The sequence below is a fragment of the Haplochromis burtoni genome, unplaced genomic scaffold (assembly GCF_018398535.1).
Source record: "Haplochromis burtoni strain Fernald_Lab_line unplaced genomic scaffold, NCSU_Asbu1 Contig_1, whole genome shotgun sequence".
Taxonomy (NCBI): domain Eukaryota; kingdom Metazoa; phylum Chordata; class Actinopteri; order Cichliformes; family Cichlidae; genus Haplochromis; species Haplochromis burtoni.
In genome coordinates this window covers 4994005-5012726 of record NW_024582362.1, presented here as the reverse complement: position 1 = coordinate 5012726, position 18722 = coordinate 4994005, and the positions used below count along the sequence as shown (strand labels likewise).

The 18722-nt window shown below is 41.8% G+C and overlaps 3 protein-coding genes across 5 annotated transcripts in view; 1 reads left to right on the top strand and 2 right to left on the bottom strand.

Moving 5' to 3' along the window:
- pola1 (polymerase (DNA directed), alpha 1) overlaps positions 1-2739 on the bottom strand; it is a 66948-nt gene extending 64209 nt beyond the window's left edge. The window contains exons 1-9 of one of the 2 annotated variants that reach the window (XM_005912115.2): positions 2570-2739; positions 1996-2123; positions 1644-1740; positions 1462-1539; positions 1265-1380; positions 1009-1071; positions 654-755; positions 378-549; positions 111-279 (exon numbers count right to left, since the gene is read on the bottom strand). In XM_005912115.2, the coding sequence (XP_005912177.1) occupies positions 111-279; positions 378-549; positions 654-755; positions 1009-1071; positions 1265-1380; positions 1462-1539; positions 1644-1740; positions 1996-2123; positions 2570-2618 (974 nt within the window). In that variant the 5' untranslated portion in view covers positions 2619-2739. The remainder of the gene's footprint in view (positions 1-110; positions 280-377; positions 550-653; positions 756-1008; positions 1072-1264; positions 1381-1461; positions 1540-1643; positions 1741-1995; positions 2124-2569) is intronic. The other variant, XM_005912116.2, reaches the window with a different exon arrangement.
- A 638-nt stretch (positions 2740-3377) lies between these two features.
- LOC102290630 (choline-phosphate cytidylyltransferase B) lies at positions 3378-16169 on the top strand. 2 transcript variants are annotated; one of them, XM_014334088.2, is made up of 8 exons: positions 3378-3907; positions 9010-9109; positions 10456-10572; positions 10677-10828; positions 11674-11752; positions 11836-11978; positions 12256-12444; positions 12764-16169. In XM_014334088.2, the coding sequence occupies exons 1-8, from the start codon at positions 3827-3829 to the stop codon at positions 12986-12988; spliced, it is 1086 nt and encodes a 361-aa protein (XP_014189574.1). In that variant the 5' UTR covers positions 3378-3826; the 3' UTR covers positions 12989-16169. The 2 variants fall into 2 exon arrangements, with proteins under 2 accessions (XP_014189574.1, XP_005912176.1); XM_005912114.3 differs by lacking the exon at positions 3378-3907 and adding an exon at positions 3936-5121.
- Positions 15446-18722, bottom strand: part of pdk3a (pyruvate dehydrogenase kinase, isozyme 3a) — an 11913-nt gene continuing 8636 nt past the window's right edge. Inside the window, exons 11-12 of the mRNA XM_005912112.3 lie at positions 18259-18379; positions 15446-16463 (exon numbers count right to left, since the gene is read on the bottom strand). Coding sequence (XP_005912174.1) covers positions 16378-16463; positions 18259-18379 — 207 coding nt within the window. The 3' untranslated portion in view covers positions 15446-16377. The remainder of the gene's footprint in view (positions 16464-18258; positions 18380-18722) is intronic.

Genomic DNA, 18722 nt, shown 5'->3' with positions numbered 1-18722 from the left:
TGGCCTTGCTTCGTTTCCTCGGGACTGAAAGACAGCAATTTTAGCACAACCCATAGAACTACAACTATGGGAAATAAAATGAGGCTGAACTAAAGGCATGAAAAACTCACATGAGGACTGGATCCTGAGGTTCAGCTTTGGCCTCAACTTTGACTGCAGTCACTGCTGCTACTTCATGTTTAGACTCCGCATCGTCTTTCACTACAGGGGCCTCCTCCTCAAGGCCAACCTCCATCGGTTCATCAAAGTCCATCTCATCAAATGCCATGGCATCATTCACTGAGGAACGTGTTAAAATGTAAAGTTAGTGCACAAACTTTTCACAAAGCAAAAAAAAAAAAAAAAAAAGGCAAGAGATTGGAAACCATCTTCATTACCTTCTTCTTCGTTCTTGTCTTCTTCATTCAGCTCTTCCACTTTTACCTTCTGCTTTGCCACAAGAGAAGCAGATGTGGACGAAGGAGGACGGACTGATGACCTGGGGGCAGAGTGTGATGGTGCCGTTCGAATCACTTTTGCCTTTACCCCAGCAGCTGAGGGTGAGTCCTGCTATCAAAGGGATGATGATTCGTTATAATTTCAGGTAAGCCACTTTATAAACATGTCTAAAGAGCTAATCAATATGCTTTGATTAGGAGGGTGGAGCGAGTTACCTTTGGCAACTGAGGTTTGATAGAGAAGGGATTCATGGGTGATCCCACAGATTTCTTTTTCTTTAGAGTCACCACAGGTGGCGGGGACAGAAGAGCTGGTTTCTGGAAAGACAGAGCATATTTTAAAGCCACATTAACAAAGGCTAAGACACCAAAAGAAAGAAATTACAGCCTTTAAAAGAAAAAAAAAGTAGAAGGGAATATGTCATCATGCCCAAACAGGAGAAAAGTAAAAAAATGGTGAAAAAAGAAACATAATAAAACATTGCAGATTTTAGAATAGTATGTGTAATCACAAGTGTGGTTAATAGATGAAAACGACTACTGTCACATGTTTAAATAAAGAATTACCAACCTCAGAGTGCAGGTCCTGTAAGATATCCCCTAACAGGTCATCTTTGGACAGATCCACATCTTTCTGTAAGAGACAAAAGTACAAAAACATCTGACAAATGCATAACGACAAAAAAAAAGAAAAAGAAAAAGAAAAAAAAAGCTGGATGTTGTTAAGCTTTACATCCAAAGCACCATGCAGGCACAGAAATCATTACATGTAGACTGCACGGGGCATTTTTCACAGAAGCAAATCAAAGATGCTAACAAACACATACCTCAGCAGGCCTCTTGACGTTGCTGTTCATGAATAGGCTCTTAATGCTGTTGGGTTTGGCTACGACAGATTTCTTCACATTCTTCCTTGAGTCAGCTCCTTTGGCGCCTCCTTTTCCTGATAAAACAAACAAAACCTATTCATGCACCTGATCTGGACAACTTACTCCAGAAAATGTAATCAACTCCTTGTGTTTACCCCTTTTGTCTTCTACTACATCATCATCCAAATCATCGTCAAAGATTTCTCGTCCATCCTCCACGTATCCTGTTCCATCTGGCAAAAAAAGAAAAAGAAAAAAAAAGAAGAGATAATAAAACAATTGTGACGTTGGCACAGTATAAATATTCCTACAGCAGGCTGAGGTAACTGACACTAACCATCATCAATAATCCAGTCATCCTCTTGCCTCTCTCGTACCATCTTTGAGTACTCATCCTCGTCCACCTCCTCATACACACTGCTGAACTCCTTCACCTGAAAAACACAACACTGGTTAAAACACAGGTGTACTACTGTGAAATGACACCTGCATACAGCATCCTAGGACAGAGAAAAGCATGAATCATTTTAATGAGTGAAAAACAGATGCTGTAAAAGGAAGTATGGAGAGACTTAACCAGCTTTGTTTATTAAGCCACAGTGACGCAGTTAAAACAGGTGTTTGATGCAATTTAACACATTCTTCACACACCTTAAAGCAGGAACCAGTGATACGGCTGCCTTACATACCTCATACTTGATCTTCTCTCCCATCTTAGCCTTTTTGAGCTGTTCCAGTGCGGACTTCCTCCCCACCTTCTCCCGTTTCTCCCGTCTGGAGCGAGTCTTCGCCAAACCACAGGCTTCACTTCCATCGTCTGAGGAGAGGGTCAAGACAACGCAGTATAAGGAAGGACCGTTTGACTCGTTTCTTCAAACATATAATACACACATGCCAGATCGACCTGACCCCTGTGTTTCTTTTACCATTCAATTTAAACGTCTGCAGACTTACTGGTGGTCATTACGGTATATAGATTTTTGTCGTTCTCGAAGCGCCACAGAAGTTAACAGACCTTCGCATCAACCCTCTTCTGGTAGCTACCTTCATGTCCTCCTGCTTGAACCTTAATAATACTCCTTTTACAGTGGAAAACGCTGGCAAGCAGACAACGGTGGGCACTTTGGGTGTTAATGAGCAAAGCCTGATAGCAGGCGTATTAACATAATCTGAACTAGCTAACGTGTCAGCTAGCTTCTTCGCTTTACCACCGCAATGTCGCCAAAAGTCAACAAAAACAGAAGTGCGAGGCCCAAAACTCACCGCCGTCCGGAGCGTCCATGTCTTTCTCAGGGTTTGACACTGGAGCCATGGGGAGAAGTGGGGGTTTTGTCTTATTTATTCGTACGGTTATGGCAGGTCAACACAACAACAGAACAGCTCGCGCCAAATCGTCTTCCCGGGGAAAGTCATATGTCGGAAGTGACGACAGAGCGCCCAACCAATAAACTGGCACGCTATCTCACCTATGTCCGCAAGGTGGCAGTGTTGTACAATCCCTACGGGCTGCGCCATATCTTCTCCCCTTTTTACCTGATTACATTTATCTGGCAGGTAAGTGTGTGTGATTACTGAGGTCTGGCGCGATGTGGCAAACAGAGCATGCGCTGAAAATATATTCACAATTTCGACCGTTTTCAGAATTTACACAGAAACCACGTTTATGTAACTTAAAGAAGTTTAAAATGCAAATCAGAGAAAGTTTCTGAGCAAAAAAATTGTCAAAAGTGGTCTCAAAAAGTCAATTTATATGATATTAGCCTAAATATTGTATGAGGTTCAAACGAGTTTATAGTGACTTTTTATTTCTTTTTATTTAATAAAATTGCATCGCAATTTGACTAAAAGAAACAAAACAAGAACAATATAAATTTACAAAACAAAAAACTTTTAAACCATTCTATAAATCCGGGGATTTTTAGAACTGGGGCCATTATTTTGCCCTGTTTTTCAAAGCCTGGCTACCCCAGTGAAGCTGGTTTCCACAGCAACCAAACCGGTCCACGGAGAGGACAATAGATTCCTGTCCCAGATTGGGGCCACAGAGACACAGTGCGTCCAATAATGAGAACACAAAGCGTGTTTTGTCCTTCATTCACACAGCTTATTTTGGCTTTCTATACATTAAAAGACAGTGATTACTCCGCCAGGTTCCGGAGGACTGCACAGTACACTCCAGGTTATAGAAACGCTCTTTGTAGTATTCATCTTATTTTTCTCTTTACAACATTAGGCTTTTTCCACTTGTTCTCATTAGGGTAAGAAGTTGCAGATTGCATGAATTAGGCCGTTTGCTGAGGTACAAATCTGAGGAAGTCTACCGTAAGCTCTGCTATATCGACTATGGCCCACAGTTGTCGCTGCTCATCAGCGCTGAGCAGCTGATGCGTCCTTTGGTCAGAGTAGACAAACAGCTTGCTGTTGCTCTGCTGCACTTTTGCCGCTGCGCAGCTCACTCACTTTATAAAGAGCAAAGCAGAGAAAAAGTGAGTCTGATTGTGATATTTTGTTTGTTCCGCCATGGTGAAACAACGACGCGTCAGAGCGCATTCCTCTTGCGCACCTGTCGCGCCTTTTTGTCGCAGAAGAGGATCTCTAAAGGTAAGACATCCCTATATAGACATTAAAATAATTGTTCCTTTATGCGCAATTTATATGCCTATTCCATTTGTTGACTTTTTTTCTTCTTCTTTTTGGTGAGGATTTGCGGGGGTAAGTTTTGCCCGTTAGCTTGGAGGGTAAACTTTTGTGAGTGGTCGGAATCTAAAGAAAATGCTCCAAATATTAAAATACGACGATCATATTACAGTCAAATGCACTGCTGTACTTTATAGGTGCTTGGTCTACCTTAAGTTATGCAATGAGGGATACTAAACTAGTCAGCACAGTTTTTTTAGCTTCTTCTTTCCCACAATCGTGTTTGTTTACAAATCTCACACAAAGATAAGCACATACACTAGACACGTGAAAACCCACATACATCTATTTAAATCAGTGTTTGGCGGATAACGGTGCCACTCAGTGCCATTTTTCACTGATGGTGCTATGGCCTGCTCAACCAATCCTCACCGGGTATACTGGCGGTCCTCTCTCATTGGCTACCTCATGGAGCTCTCTCTCCTCTTTTCCGTCGCCATGGAGAAAGCTCCTCAGCGCGCAGAGATCGTTTACGCAGACACAGATTCACTCGCGGCTCGTGAAAAGATGCCAGTGGGATCTCTTAATTCATCTCCTCACTGTTTTGGGTTGAATCTGTGCTCATTTGTTAGTACACAGTAATAAACGTGTGAGCTTCATCAAATGTCGTGCCAAATATGTTTTCCCATGTGAGGATTTCAACATAGAGTCAAGCAATCAAAAGAAGAGTGCTCTGGTGTTTCCCCGTATACCCTAAAGGGGCACCCCTGAGCAGACAGGGTTAAAAGCCTTTTAACTCGGAGAAGTGTTTTATGTTAAAGCTTTAATGTGGCGCAAGACTAACGGGAATATAACCGTGATTTAACAGACGGCGCTTGGCGCTTTTTAAATTGCTATTAAAACGCGGAAGGCAGATTTTTTTATTCCAAAAAATAGTCAGAGTGAGGCCTCTGCAATGAGTCTGCGTCTTTGCAGCAGAGAGGATCAGATGAGGAGGAGAGGACAGACAGCGAGGCAGAGCGGAGAGTGGGCGGGGGAACAGAGGAAGGAGACAGAGTGGTGAGCAGAGGCATCGTTTCACTGATGCTGAGTCACATATCAGAGGGACCACAGCTGCATCCCATGAGTCTTTGGGAATAATGGAGGAGCTTGAACACACCTGCCCTCATCCCCGAACGGTAGGGCATCCGCGCCTGTGTGCGTTTTCTCGTCTTCCATTGCGCACAGAGTGTGTGTGACAGAGAGGGAGACAAAGGGTCCTGTTATGAAACAGATCCCCTCAGCATGTGGCTGTGGGATATGCTTAGAGTGCTGAGTAGACAGTGTGTGTGTGGGTGTTTCTGAGTGTGTTGCCAAAGGAGGGAAGGGGTCCGTACGGTAGCCAACATAGCATGAACGTCCTGCTGAGGGCGAAAATGCTGCAGCGAGGATTACAGAGCCTCCTATTTTAGGATACTCTTTCTTATCTCTTCTATCTTTTTGATGATTGCTCACCCTGGTGTGATTTCTGGCTTTAATGCTCCTAAAAACTCTAAAAACTCTCCATTTTGCCTTTTCCTCACCTCTGTCTCCACTCCATCAAGCCATTTTTTTTTCTTGAGAGCCAATCTCATTGTTAGTCTCATGTCCCATGTCCCCGTGGCTCTCTCTTTCCCCCCAGCCTTAATCCTTCTTATGCCAGATGTTCTTTGCTTGTGCCAGAGTGGGCATTACTGAGCGCCTGCTCTGATAGGTCAGGTGACTGTACCTCTGGTCACTTGGTTTTCAGTCTTTACCATCTGCTGTGCTCAGATGGTGGAGCTCTGTTCTTCCTGGGCCATAGGTGAATCACAGGTGATGAGGTTGCTCCTCCAGTTCTGTTGCAGCCCTGATTTAACTCTAATGTCCTTGAATTGGAAATTGGTGGGTCAGTTTATAACAGGTAGGATTGTTTAACATGACGAACAGCAAAATGTTCATTAGGGTAAGATTGTGCATGCAGCTTGGTCCTCTTTTGCTTTATCTTAAAAAAAATTGCAATCTAGTACTGAAAGAGCACATTGTGATAAACCTTTTAAACTTAATGCTTTCTGGATCATAGTGCATATTAGGAGTTATGCATGTATTCACTTTTAAGCTCTAATAAACACTTTTAACCAACACCTCCTGGCTGTAGTGTTGTCTGTAAGTGCAGTGGAATGAGGAAGTATAGGAAAGCATTTAAAGGAAGAGGTTAGCAAAGCAAAAGTTAGATTGTCAGATTGATGAAGACAGTAGGCAGGACTACTGGGAGGCTATGTGTAGATAATAGAAGAGGCAAAGGAAAAGGCTTGTAGTGAGTTCTATGTGAGGCTGGACACTAAGGAAGGAAAAGGACTTGTATTGATTGGCTAAGCAGAGAGATCAAGCTGGAAAGGATGTGCAGCAGGTTAGGAAGCTCAAGGATAGAGATGGAAAGGTACTTATGAGTGAAGGGATGATAAAGGATGGAAAAAGTACTTTGAGGGGCTAATCCACACTGTGATTTAATGTATTACCTGCGTAAATTCATTCATATTGTGCCAAAATGTCCAAGGAAAACTTTAGTTTTTGTTGACACAGTATGTATTGGAATCATTTGATGAAGCTCACATAATACAGAAATTCAATTCAGCTCAGTTTTATTTGTATAGCACCAAATCACAACAACAGTCGCCTCAAGATGCTTTATATTGTAATGTAAAGAGCCTACAATAATACAGAGAAAACCCAACAATCAGATGACCCTCTATGAGGAAGCACTTGGTGGCAGTGGGAAGGAAAAACGTATATTTAACAGGAAGAAACCTCTGGCAGAACCACGCACAGGGAGGGGCCGGTTGGTGGTGAGGGGAGGAAGACAGGACAAAAGAAATGACCACAAAGCACAGCTGCTGCACAAAGGCAGGCTATACTGTGCAGCTTATACATGTGCAATTTGAACTCCTTTTTGGGAAAACAAATATTCATCTATGATCCAGCCATGTGCATTTCCAAAGTTAGAGAAGTACAAGCATGCATTCATGTGGCACAAAAGGTGGCAAAATTACTTACTTATCTCCAATACTGAGACAGGACCAGTCAGGATCTAACTGTCTACTGTTTGCCTTCGATACTTGTTTTGAGTTCTTTACTTAATGTGTTTAAGTTCGAGGTTCTGTTTGTTTCTTTTATAATTCTAGGATATTACAAGTCTTAGTTGTGGTGGTGTTAAGTGTGTAGCTGTTTTATTTTATTTTATTATCTTAGAGCAGGGGTAGGCAACTCACCTGAATCAAATGCTTAGTTCATTACCAGGCCTTTGGAGAACTTCTAGACATGTTGAGGAGGTAATTTAGCCATTAAATCAGTTGTGTTGAATCAAGGATACATCTAAAACCTGCAGGACACCGGCACTCGAGGCCTGGAGTTGCTTACCCCTGTCTTAGAGTTTTTAATAGAAGTTGTTTTGGTTCTATTATTGGTTTATTAGCACATTTCTGGTGTTTCTTTTTGTGCTTCTCTCTGTTGCATTTCTGTGTTTATGCCTTGGTCCCTCTCCGCTCCCTTCTCTCTGTCATCTTGCTAAGTGTTACTGTTGGTATCTCTCAGCCTCTTTAAATCATTACCGGCTTTTACTTTGAAAATTGTTTTCTTTTGTTTTGCTTCCTGTCTGCCTTCCCTAATGATTTTTACCTGTTGCTGACTGTGTTCCCCTGTGTGCCTCTCCCCCTGTTTCTCATTATTTGTCAGTTTTCTGTCTTTCTTTCATCTTTTATCACATCATCTGTTTGCTTATTTTAGTTTCTTGTGTTTTGAACTTGGATAGCTGCCACTAAAGCTTGCTTTTGCAGTTCATGAACTCTCTCCTGCATTCTGTCTTTGGTTCCACCTTTCTGGTCACTATCAGTCAGCAGGGATAAATGTTGACATTTTGAGTCAGGTGTCTCAAAATGTCAACTTACTGACTTCTAAGCAATCAAAGTTTTGAGATACCTAACTGGAAATTTTGACCAATGCATTAAGTGGCACAAGAGTTTATAAGCTGTCTGTTAAAGGGTATAGTGAGAAAGGTTCATAAGGATACCGAGGTGGGTCTTGATTTGTTACTCAAATTCGAGGTTGGTAATAAAAATTCAGTAAACAATAGCGGCCTGTTTCTTTTTTGATTTATGGCAGTGAGGTACTGTTTTAAGGTCAATATAAAATATTTGGCATCATTTTTCCCTTCATTATGGTGGACTACTGATGCATACATATATGCAAATAAAATCTGCCCTCTAGCTCTGTGTTTTCTTTTTTTTTTTTTAAATCTATTTACCTTTTTAAAACCCCCTCCGACTCACCTTCTCTGTGTCACGTTTACTGGTTTGTCTCCATGCCAGACCGGTTGCTGCTCCTGGAGGATACATGTTGACGTCAGGTGCCTGTTTATTCCAGAGAGGCTGAATCTGTCTCCATCCTTTCTTCCTCCTCTCACACTCCCACGGCTTTCTGTTCTGTGCTGACTCCAGGTCCCTTTTATCTGTGTGAATGAGATTCAGCGTTTCTCCTGCAGTTAACAGATGGCACGAAAAGACACATTTTCAGGCGTGCTGCAACACTTTAACCTTGATGTAGCTTTGACACACGCTAACAGGCACCCATATCTCACCTGTGCTTCCTTTCCCAGTGATAACTCTCCTCACCTTGTTGAGTTTGCTGCACAAGTGCTCTTCTTGTTTTGCATTTTTCCTGGGAGGTTTTTGAATCAGTAGCTCTACTCTTTATCTATCTGTGCCATCATGTCAATGCACACACAGGTTTGCGAAAAGGTAAATGTCTGCCCGCACACACTGACTGATCGATAACACTGAGTGCAGCGCTGTCTGTTTCATGCGCTGCTGTCCCAATAGAGCGCAGACATCAGCTATGATCAATAACTTAATGGAGGTTACAGTAAGTGGGGAAGGGCGTGAAAAAGGAGGCATGCTGTGCATAGCTGAAGTGATAGATGAGTGTGTTTCTCTGCAATGCTTTTGGATGCTGAAGTAACTATCATCAGTCTCCCTCGTTCATCCTCTGTTTAACCTGGTCACTCTCTGTCCCAGACTCTCACGGAGCCTGCCATCTTTGCCAATGAGACCAGCTGTGACTGTCGCGCGCCTCATGAGAAGCTCACCATTGCTCAGGCCTGCAAAGGCACCCCAGGTAGACCTCCTGCTGTTTGGTATCCTCCTGTCTTGCGCACAGTCTTCTCCCAGCTTTGATGTTTTCCATTTACAGCATTCCTCTGCAACATCTCCTACTGCACTACTCTATCACAATCACTTCTTTTTCTACTAATACTACAACGCACTGCTACAGCTCCTATTGCTCTTGCAACTAATGGTTCTGTTCCAAGTGTTTGTACTATGAACTCTCAGAGCAGCTACTACACTCTTACCCCTGATGTCATTACCACCACTAGTTCTGTGCTAACTCCTTCCACTAAATGTGTTGTTGTCTGCTGTTGCCATTTTTACAGCTGCCACTTCCCATGTATTCTTGTACTTGCACTGCTACATTAATTATAGTATGTGAGATAATAGCATGTGTTTTTACAAGATAATTGGACTGAAATGGGCAAGTCATTACTGGTCCTTTTCATGTCACCACCACTGCTGGGGACGACTGAACTTGTAATTAATGTAGGGGTTTAACTACATATTGCAGTAACTTGCTGGCAGTTCAACTACACTCATTACTTCCACAAAAGAGTCTCTTTCTTTCTTTTGTCTTTGTCTTTCTGTCTGTTAGCATGTTATTTAAAAAGGTATGGCTATAAACTGCTCAAACAAATTATTGTAACGCTTTGAAAACACATTAGAAAAAATCATGCTGGATATCTACATTGACGTGGACTGTGTAATGGTTTAGGAATGAAAGCAGGAGGCTAGTCAATTTTGCTGAAGTTTAATTGCACCAACTCACTATGGTACTCAGTAGCTTGTACTCACACCAGTGGCCTGCTGGAGGTAATTTCTTTGGGTCAGTGCTCATCCTGTTCCTCCTGCACTAAGGAGCAGATACCGAGCCCTGTCCAGCTCTTCTAGAATAACTGTCTGTCTCCTAGTATCTCCTGCGTGCTATTGAGGCCGTGCTGGGAGACACCAAACCTTCTGACAATGGCACCCACTGATGTGCAGTCCTGGAGGAGTTGGACAACCTGTGCAACCGCTGTTGGGTCCAGGTGTTGGCTCATGCTACCAGCAGTGATGCTGACCCTAGTCGAATCCAAAGCTGGTGAAAAACAGTCAGAAAACGATAAAGAGGAAAAAAATCCTTTGACTCCAAAAGCACTGCCAATTTGATCATGCTCGGAAACATTTAAAAATGTTTAAATGAGCCTCTGTGGCTCCAGATGAAGCTGTGCAAAAGTACTTTGCAGCCTGCTTATTCTCTGTTTCTGTGTTTGACTCGAGGCTATATCCACTGTTACTCTAACAGCACACCACTTCACTTATGCTTAACTGTTCCCGTGATGTTGTACTGTTTTTGTGTTTCTGTATTTTCAGTGGACCGGCCAGTCAGAGTCTACGCAGATGGCATCTTTGACCTATTCCACTCTGGACACGCTCGTGCTCTCATGCAGGCCAAGAATCTCTTTCCAAACACCTACCTCATAGTAGGAGGTAAGACAGAGCACAGTGGTACGGTTTCACCTGTCCAGATTTGTTATTTAATCACCACACCTCACGCGGGTTTTATGTATGTCGCTGCTGTGCTCTTGAAACAGTGTGCAGTGATGAACTAACCCACAAGTACAAGGGCTTCACGGTCATGACGGAGCACGAACGTTACGAGGCGCTGAGACACTGCCGCTATGTCGATGAGGTCTTGAGAGATGCACCCTGGACTCTCACGCCTGAGTTCCTTGAGAAACACAAGGTGTGTGTGTGTGTGTGTGTGTGGGAGGCGGGGGTTTGAACTATATAAGCTTTAAAGTGGATGAAATATTTTGTTCACTAATCGGCTAAGTTTTGAGACACTTGTTGCTCAAAATTAGGATCTTGACAGTTCCTTGGGCTTTAAAGTTTGTGGTTTCAGGGTGAAGTTACCTGAAAGAAACTTACCTGCTCACATTCAGTCAATGGTGCAGGCAGTGTTAGCAATTAAGTTTATTTTAGTTTAGTTTTGCTATTAAATTCAATTATATTTCACTCAGATCTAGTCTAATCTAGTTTAGCTCCTTTAATGCTGCTGTGCTTTGATATACAGGTAGAGCTGGTCATTCACTTATCAGAAGATCAGTAGTTTGATCCCCAGGGAGCAAATACTGAACCCCAACTCCCCATCAGTGCATCTGTCAGAGTGTACGAATGAAATGCTTAGAGGAAGAGAATAAACGCGCTATGTGAATGTGTGTAAACGGGTGAATGAAGCTCGAGTGCTTCGAGTAGAAGTATTAGTAAATTTACTATATGTATTGCACACATCCACTTACACAAACCTGTCAACTGTGACCTAATACCTGTAGCTAGTGAGTAAAGTATTTGAGGAGGATGCTATGCTGTGAGTAAGGAAATTTTCTTTACTATTTAGGAGACCTCTAATGATGAGACGCTTGTGACTATCACCCCGAAATTCTGTGTGCAATGATGTGTTCATAACCATGTGTGTTCATAACCATGCCATGTCTAACTTTAAGCATGCATATTTTGCCCTTGAAAGACCTCTGCTGCACGTTCACTTTTGTGTGTGCCAACAGTGCGTGTCCTTTGATTGTTCCTCAGATCGATTTTGTGGCTCATGATGATATTCCATACTCCTCAGCAGGAAGTGAGGACGTTTACAAACACATCAAGGAGGCAGGTCAGTGTCTGATAATTAAAAGGACATAAAATAACTGTGTTTTCCACCATAAAACATACCTGCTGTGTGTGTGTGTATATTAGGGATGTTTGTACCCACGCAACGCACAGAAGGAATCTCCACCTCTGACCTGATTACGAGAATTGTCAGAGACTATGACGTCTACGCCCGACGCAACCTTCAACGTGGCTACACGGCCAAGGAGCTTAATGTCAGCTACATCAATGTGAGAACATTTTACTGCACTGTGTTGTATTTCTAAACATCAGCTTAGCACAGATTAATGTGAAAAAAAGCTGATTTTCTTCTTTTGAGAAAGTAACAGGTCTTTGGATATTGTGCATCACAGTTGTATGGAGCTTAATTTGCGATGTGACTACAAAGCTGCGGTGTTGAAAACTGACCTCAGACATATGCTTCCTATTTACAACATTCACAATTTTTGATTTAGGTTCTGGTTCTCCAAAAACGTGGCAATTATCCGCAATATTTTGTGCCTTCAGGAGAAGAAGTACCGGCTACAGAACCAAGTGGATCGGATGAAGGAGAAAGTTCGCACAGTTGAGGAAAAGAGCAAGCATTTTGTTTACCGCGTGGAGGAGAAGAGTCACGACCTCATTCAGAAATGGGAAGAAAAATCCAGAGAATTCATCGGAAACTTCCTAGAATTATTTGGACCTGATGGGACATGGGTAAGTAACTATGCAATGCAATGTCAACGCTTACTAAATATAGAAAAAACTTTTAAATACTTAATATCGTTTGGTCACTGGAATGTCTTTGACACATTTTCAAGTTTTATTCCCTGTCGCTTGTACTTTGATGTGATAACAAGTCCAGTGTGGTTGGGCCCAGTCTGTGGCGCCGCTGCAGGGGAGGCGTGATGAGCCGATGCAGCTCTGGTGTGTCAGCCTCCCCGCAGCGGCGCCACAGAGCGCGCCCCGTCACATTCAGTTTTCTCAGGTGATCTGATTTCCTAACATTTCAATCTTCTTTCCCCTCTCTGTGCAGAAACAAGTGTTTCAGGAGCGCAGTGGTCGAATGCTCTCCTACGCTCTGTCTCCCAGAGAGTCGCCCAGCAATAGCCCTCCCCGCGAACTTTCCCCCCTGCGCTCACCCTCTCCCCCGTCTCCCCCCGCCCGCTGGCACAACGCGCGGCCCTCGCCCCCCACCTCCCCAAAAGGAGCGTCTGCCTCTATAAGCAGCATGAGCGAAGGGGATGAAGACGAGAAGTAGACGGTCACACCAACCCGCGCACGCGCACACTCACACGCAAGCACACCTCACTCACAAACACATGCACACACTCCTCCAAACACTGGCTGACAAACTGAAAAACAGTTACCCTCAAGGATGTTGCAAATATGCAATGCAGACGGTGATCATGGGGAATCTGAGCTGCAGAGCTAAGAAGCCATCACTGTCTCTGTTGTTTCTGGGCAACCAAGCAGACAGGAGGAAGAGGAAGGAAGAAGATGAGGACACAGTGTCAGATTTTGTAAGGACAGAAATCCCGTGCAGCATCTTTGACTGTCCAGCACTGATAGAGACTGTGAAACAGCTTGCTTATAATATCATCAGTTTTGGTTTTTTGTCTTATTATGTGAGATTATCATTTTCTCTTCAAGATGCCTAGTTTTCTTGTAACCGGTGTGATAGCTATGCGCGAGTAGGCACAGACTTACAGAAACACCTCGTCTTACATTCAGTTCTACATATCGTCTACACTGAAACTGGTTTCATTCATTTTGTGTAATTTTGTGCTAGTTAAACAGAATTTAAACGACAGAGCCCTGCGAACCCTAGAGTAGCTGAGGCGATGCTTGGATAACGCACGACCTTTGCTGTTTTAGACCGTGTTCACAAAAACGATCACATTGAAATTCACTAATCACAAGTTACTTCTAAGATATTCATATGAAATTCTCTGCAGGAGCCCAGAAGAAGAACGTATATTGTCAAGTTTCTGAAATGCAGATGATATGTGCAAAAAATCCTAAGCAAAACCCATCAAGATACAGAAAAAAAGACAAAAAAACAACTTCTAAAGATCACATTTTTGGTTCTTTTTTTGATGATTGTAAAAGAGACACAAAATCCAATCCTTGAGGCTTCATGCAACAAATAGTTTGATGAAATAGAAAAAATAGAGCCTTTTTTTTATTAACCTCTTGAATGTAAATTGCATTTTTTAGACTCCACAAAGAGGTAATGTTATCACTCTCACTTCTAGCCATATAAAAGGTTGCGTCTCACCTGTTAAAGGAAGCACTTGTGGATTTTCACCATTAAAAAAAAAAGCCATGTCATTTTTTTAAGTAGTTTTTCATGTTTAGCAGAGATTTCTTTGGCTCTTTGGGATCTGATGTCAGCCGTCCACAAAAACCTGACAAACTCTGACGATACTTGAAATATCTCAAAAATATTAAAGCTCAGCGGGTGAATCGTCAGGCTTGAACATAGCGCTGTTCTCGCTGCGATGATTAGAAATGTACGTTGCTCACATCTGAGCAGACCTCTCTTCCACCCCAACAACACAGTAAGTACCCTATAATGCAACGTAGAGATCTTAATGTCCTGTAAGCACTACATGTTAATCTGCACTATATGAAGAAAATTTGGGAATGTGTGTCTTTTTTTTATTATTCATTTTAATGTTCAAATGAATCAAAATGTGAATAAAAGAAAAAAAAAATGTATAACAGAATATGAAGCAGACTTTTAGACTTTTTAATTGACGCTAAAAAGTTAAAGGTCAATAGAGACTGGGGGGGAATGACTTTAGTTCAATAGCTGACTCAACTTTGTGCAAATAAAGAGTTGAATTAGTGGGAAATGTGCAAAGAACACTGTTAAACTCCAGTGACAGTCTGTGTGGTATTTCCTACACTGTTACACTTTAGTTTGATATTAAAAACAATATAAAACCCCAATAGCACACATATATGGAAACTGGTGTAGGTAGTGGTCATGTGAAAAAGAAGGTATGGAGTCTTTCACTTCTACTTTTTCAAATATCAGGACATAAAAATAATCCAATCCTTAGCTGTTTTAAAAAATTACGTATGTGAAACAAGATACAACCTATTAGACTGTATCATTATTTCCACCTTCCACAACAATTAGAAGGATAAGTAAGTGTGAAAGCAGAGGTTTCAGCAGTTTTTTTGATCTGGAGGGGTTTTCTCTATATAAAGAACACCGCACAGCTCAGGCTTGCAAAGCTGCATTTGAACAAACCACAAGACCTCTGGATTGTTCCCATAATAAGCAGAGAAACCCAAACACAGCTGTCAGCACGGTGGTGGTGCGGTAATGATTAGGGCTTATTTTACAGCCACAGGACCAGGACACCTTCCAGTCACTAAGCAGACCATGAATTCATCTGTAAACCAAACTATTATAGAGTCAAATGTGAGGTCACCTTTCAGTCAGTTAAAGCTGGACTCTAACTGGGTCATGCTACAGGATAACAATCTCAAGCACAGCAGCAATTCTACAACAGAATGGCTGAAAACAAAAAGAATAAGTCAAAGTCCAGATCACAAACTGATTGAAATACTGTTGCAGGACATGAACTGTTTAATGTAATCATGCATAATTGCGCCGTATGTGGTGTGGACCAGAATGTTTCAACACTGTGGAAAAAACCCCCGATCTGGTCACAGCGTGGATAAAAACTGAACACAGCGATTACACACAACAGCAAATCTCTTTTATTGTAATGTTTGACAGTTGGTATTGGAAGTTCATCTCATGCTGAATCACATTATAAGACCATTGTAAAACTTTTTTTTTGGTGTACTCAAGTTGATGTTACACGGCCACCTCTTATCCAGGAGACTCCAAATGCAGTATTTAAGCTGGATGTACAGTAGGCTGGAAAATACACTCATCACTCCACACTGGCTGCATGTACAGTATATACATGCATGCATACATACATGCTTATGATTTTCTAAAATACTCTTACCACATAGAAGGTCTTTAAACAGTAAACTACTACAAGTAGAAGATCTTCATTTCAATAAATGATGGAAACTGGAAGTATAACTTTGATCAAGATGTGGTTTTTAGGTGACTGGTCAACAACAGGACCACACTGGCCTACACATCAACCACTAACCTATAATGCAGCTCATCCTCTAAGGTAGGTTATTCACAGGGTATCAGCCACACTTGCAGGTCACAAAGGAATTGGCAGTGATGAAATCTGATGGTTAATATGTCGGTTTCCACACAGAGTTTCTCTCTTTACACGTCAGGTGAAGCTAAATGACATGAGAAAAATGAGTCTCTTCGTATTTGTGAAAATCTCCCAACATTTGCTTTAAATAAATCCAGGTTTGAGCCATGACTCATTTAAGTTTTGGTCTTTATCAGCAGCCTCAAAATAAATTAAAAAATAAAAATAAAAAATTGCATCACTATTAGTAAATCCTGACCTGGGATCCAATCCGATTTAATTAGCTCCTTCATAGAGGTCTGGAGTGATTGCATGAAAACTACACGAGGTTAAAAATATAGACTTAGGATTAGTAAAGTGCACAAAAACAGGTTCCTGAATATGATCCATGTGCCAAAAAAAGAGAAAAAAAAAAAGTGGATGGATTGATGCACAACTTTCAGTGCCCTGGAGACTCTGCTTCTTTGACCACATTTTCCTCTGCAGACTTATCCAAACCCTCAACTGTGTGTGCCACATGACTTCCTATTGTATAAATAAGGAAAGAAAATCAAGTTAAAAACTTACAAATCACTAAAAGATGAATTAAAAGCAATCACGTGTCAGTGCCAAAAGACAAAAAAAGCCAAGGGAAATTGTGCACAATTGTACAAATAAACTAAAAGCCTGTCAAGTATCTGCTCTTACATTTAGCTTCTAATTCAGTTATTTTCACTCAAGTTAAAAAAAGCAAAAGCACATAAAAAAAAAGCAAAACTTTGTTCAAACTCAGAAGACTATGAGGATTAGTAGTACCACAAAATAGATACACGCTGACCCGATGAAGCATTGTTAGGAATAAAAAAGGTCAAAGATGCGAGCAAGTTGCTTATCCACCGTGGCGTGCTGGCAGGACGAAATAGGAAGTGTCGAAATAAAAGCTGTAATCCCACTTTTTTTTTTTTTTTTTATAGTCCAAGTGTGATCCCAGCAGATCCATCGCATTTAGCAAGGGTTTTTTTTTCTCTCTCTAAGCAATACATGGTGCTGGTGTGGCTGAAAAATGACACGACTGCAGTACTCCTACTGCAACCCTGCGTTTTCCTCCATCCGGTGTTTTGCTGAGAGGACAAACTGACTAAAAAAAAACCCAAAAAACTTAATTACGATTTATTGATGAGCAATTCAGATTATGCGAGTGCATCGTGGCTACTCAAGCAAAGTCTCTTATGATCATTGGAAAAGATAAAAGAGTAATAATGATGATGCTACTATCATTTGAATCACAGTGAATACACAACTCATTTCCTAAGCATCCGAGAGATGCTCCATTTGTCTGTTAGTAGTTGTTAAATCAGGACAAAGAGCAAATATATTTGATGAGGGTTAGTACCATTTGTTAATGGTCTGCAGGTGGCTGGTTATCCTCTAAGCGTAAAGCTAAACAAAGTTGAGTAAAAAACACTCAACTTTTCACTTCTAACATCGTCCCTTTTAAATGCTCTTCAAGTTCCAGCCTTCAAAGGCGGGCTTTTTAAAAACAATAAATATGCCATACGTTACCAGAAGTAAGGCTCGCTGTCTTTTTCATTAAATAAAAACATGACTTTTAGAAGCTTTAAGAATAAAGTGTATGCTTCATCCATTGGTTCCTATTTCCCAAGCTAAAAACGGAGGGCAGCCAAAACAAGTCTCTATGCCAAGGGCACACCGACCTAATTGTGCGTTCAGTGAAGAGTGTATCCGAAAGGAAGGAAGTAAAACCTCCTCCTATTCTAACTTGCACTCAAACTAACCCCTTTCTCCTGACTCTGCCTGTGTGTGGCGAGAAAGAAACAGAACACGAGCGTTTACTGAGAAAGACACTCAATCAGCAGCAGGAGGGGAGCTTATTCAGCTGCACAGAGCAGTAGCCTAGTCAGCAGCAGGCCAATGTGAGTGAGACAGAGGAAGAGATGGCAGTACTGCTAGAAAGTAAACTTGAAGAAATGAAGTTCATCTTTGTAAAGGTTCACGAGAGTAACCAGATATTTTTAAAGGGGTTGGACACTGGGGGTCTTTTAAACCTCGTCTTACAGCCAGTGGTGAAGCCACAACAGTGAAAGCTACGCTGATGAAGGCCATTGCCATTGGGTACCGATATGAGTGGAGGACATCCATCCTTTCAGAACCTTTAGCGACTGGAATGTGAAAGCAGGTCTAATCCTAACCCAGGCGTTTTACCCAAGGGCAACATTTCATCGTGCATGCTCTATGCAGAGTGCCGGCATTTTGGCTCCCTGGGGAAGGCTTTGCTAGCGAGCTGGGCAGAGTTATCTGTTGGCTTTGTATTTGGACTTGCTGGCATCACGTGGCTCTTTGCTGGGGTTGCTCCAATCGTCCGCCTCGGGGCTCGTCTTATAATGCCTCCACGCCGACTTGTTGAAGACAGGCAGACGCTCAAAGGACTCACTGGACAGAGCCTTTAAATAAAGAAACAAGACATCCAAGTCAAGGAAAAGCAACTTTGACTTATCTTTATTAGAGAAGTTATTATCATTGTTTTTATTACTTGCCAAGAGTTGGATGGGTCTAAATAACCGTGAAGCTGGAGATGATTAGCTTAGCTCAGCATGAAGACTTTGAACACTGTTTCTGGTGGCTTCCAGCTTCTATACAGTTTTGTAGGTAATAAAGTGATGAGTCTAAGAAATCTTAATATTTGAAAAGTGATATGCAAGGTGTTTACACTGCTTAAAGTTTTATGCTTAACTAAGCTACTCATCTTCTGGCTTAATCATCACACTTTTTATTTGGGGGGGGGGG

Bases quoted from the DNA above. Each gene is read 5' to 3' on its own strand.
- LOC102290630 (XM_014334088.2), top strand. From the start codon at position 3,827: ATGGTGAAACAACGACGCGTCAGAGCGCATTCCTCTTGCGCACCTGTC. The intron at 11,753-11,835 runs GTCAGTGTCTGA...TGTGTATATTAG, and splicing joins CAAACACATCAAGGAGGCAG to GGATGTTTGTACCCACGCAA. The intron at 12,445-12,763 runs GTAAGTAACTAT...CTCTCTGTGCAG, and splicing joins TTGGACCTGATGGGACATGG to AAACAAGTGTTTCAGGAGCG.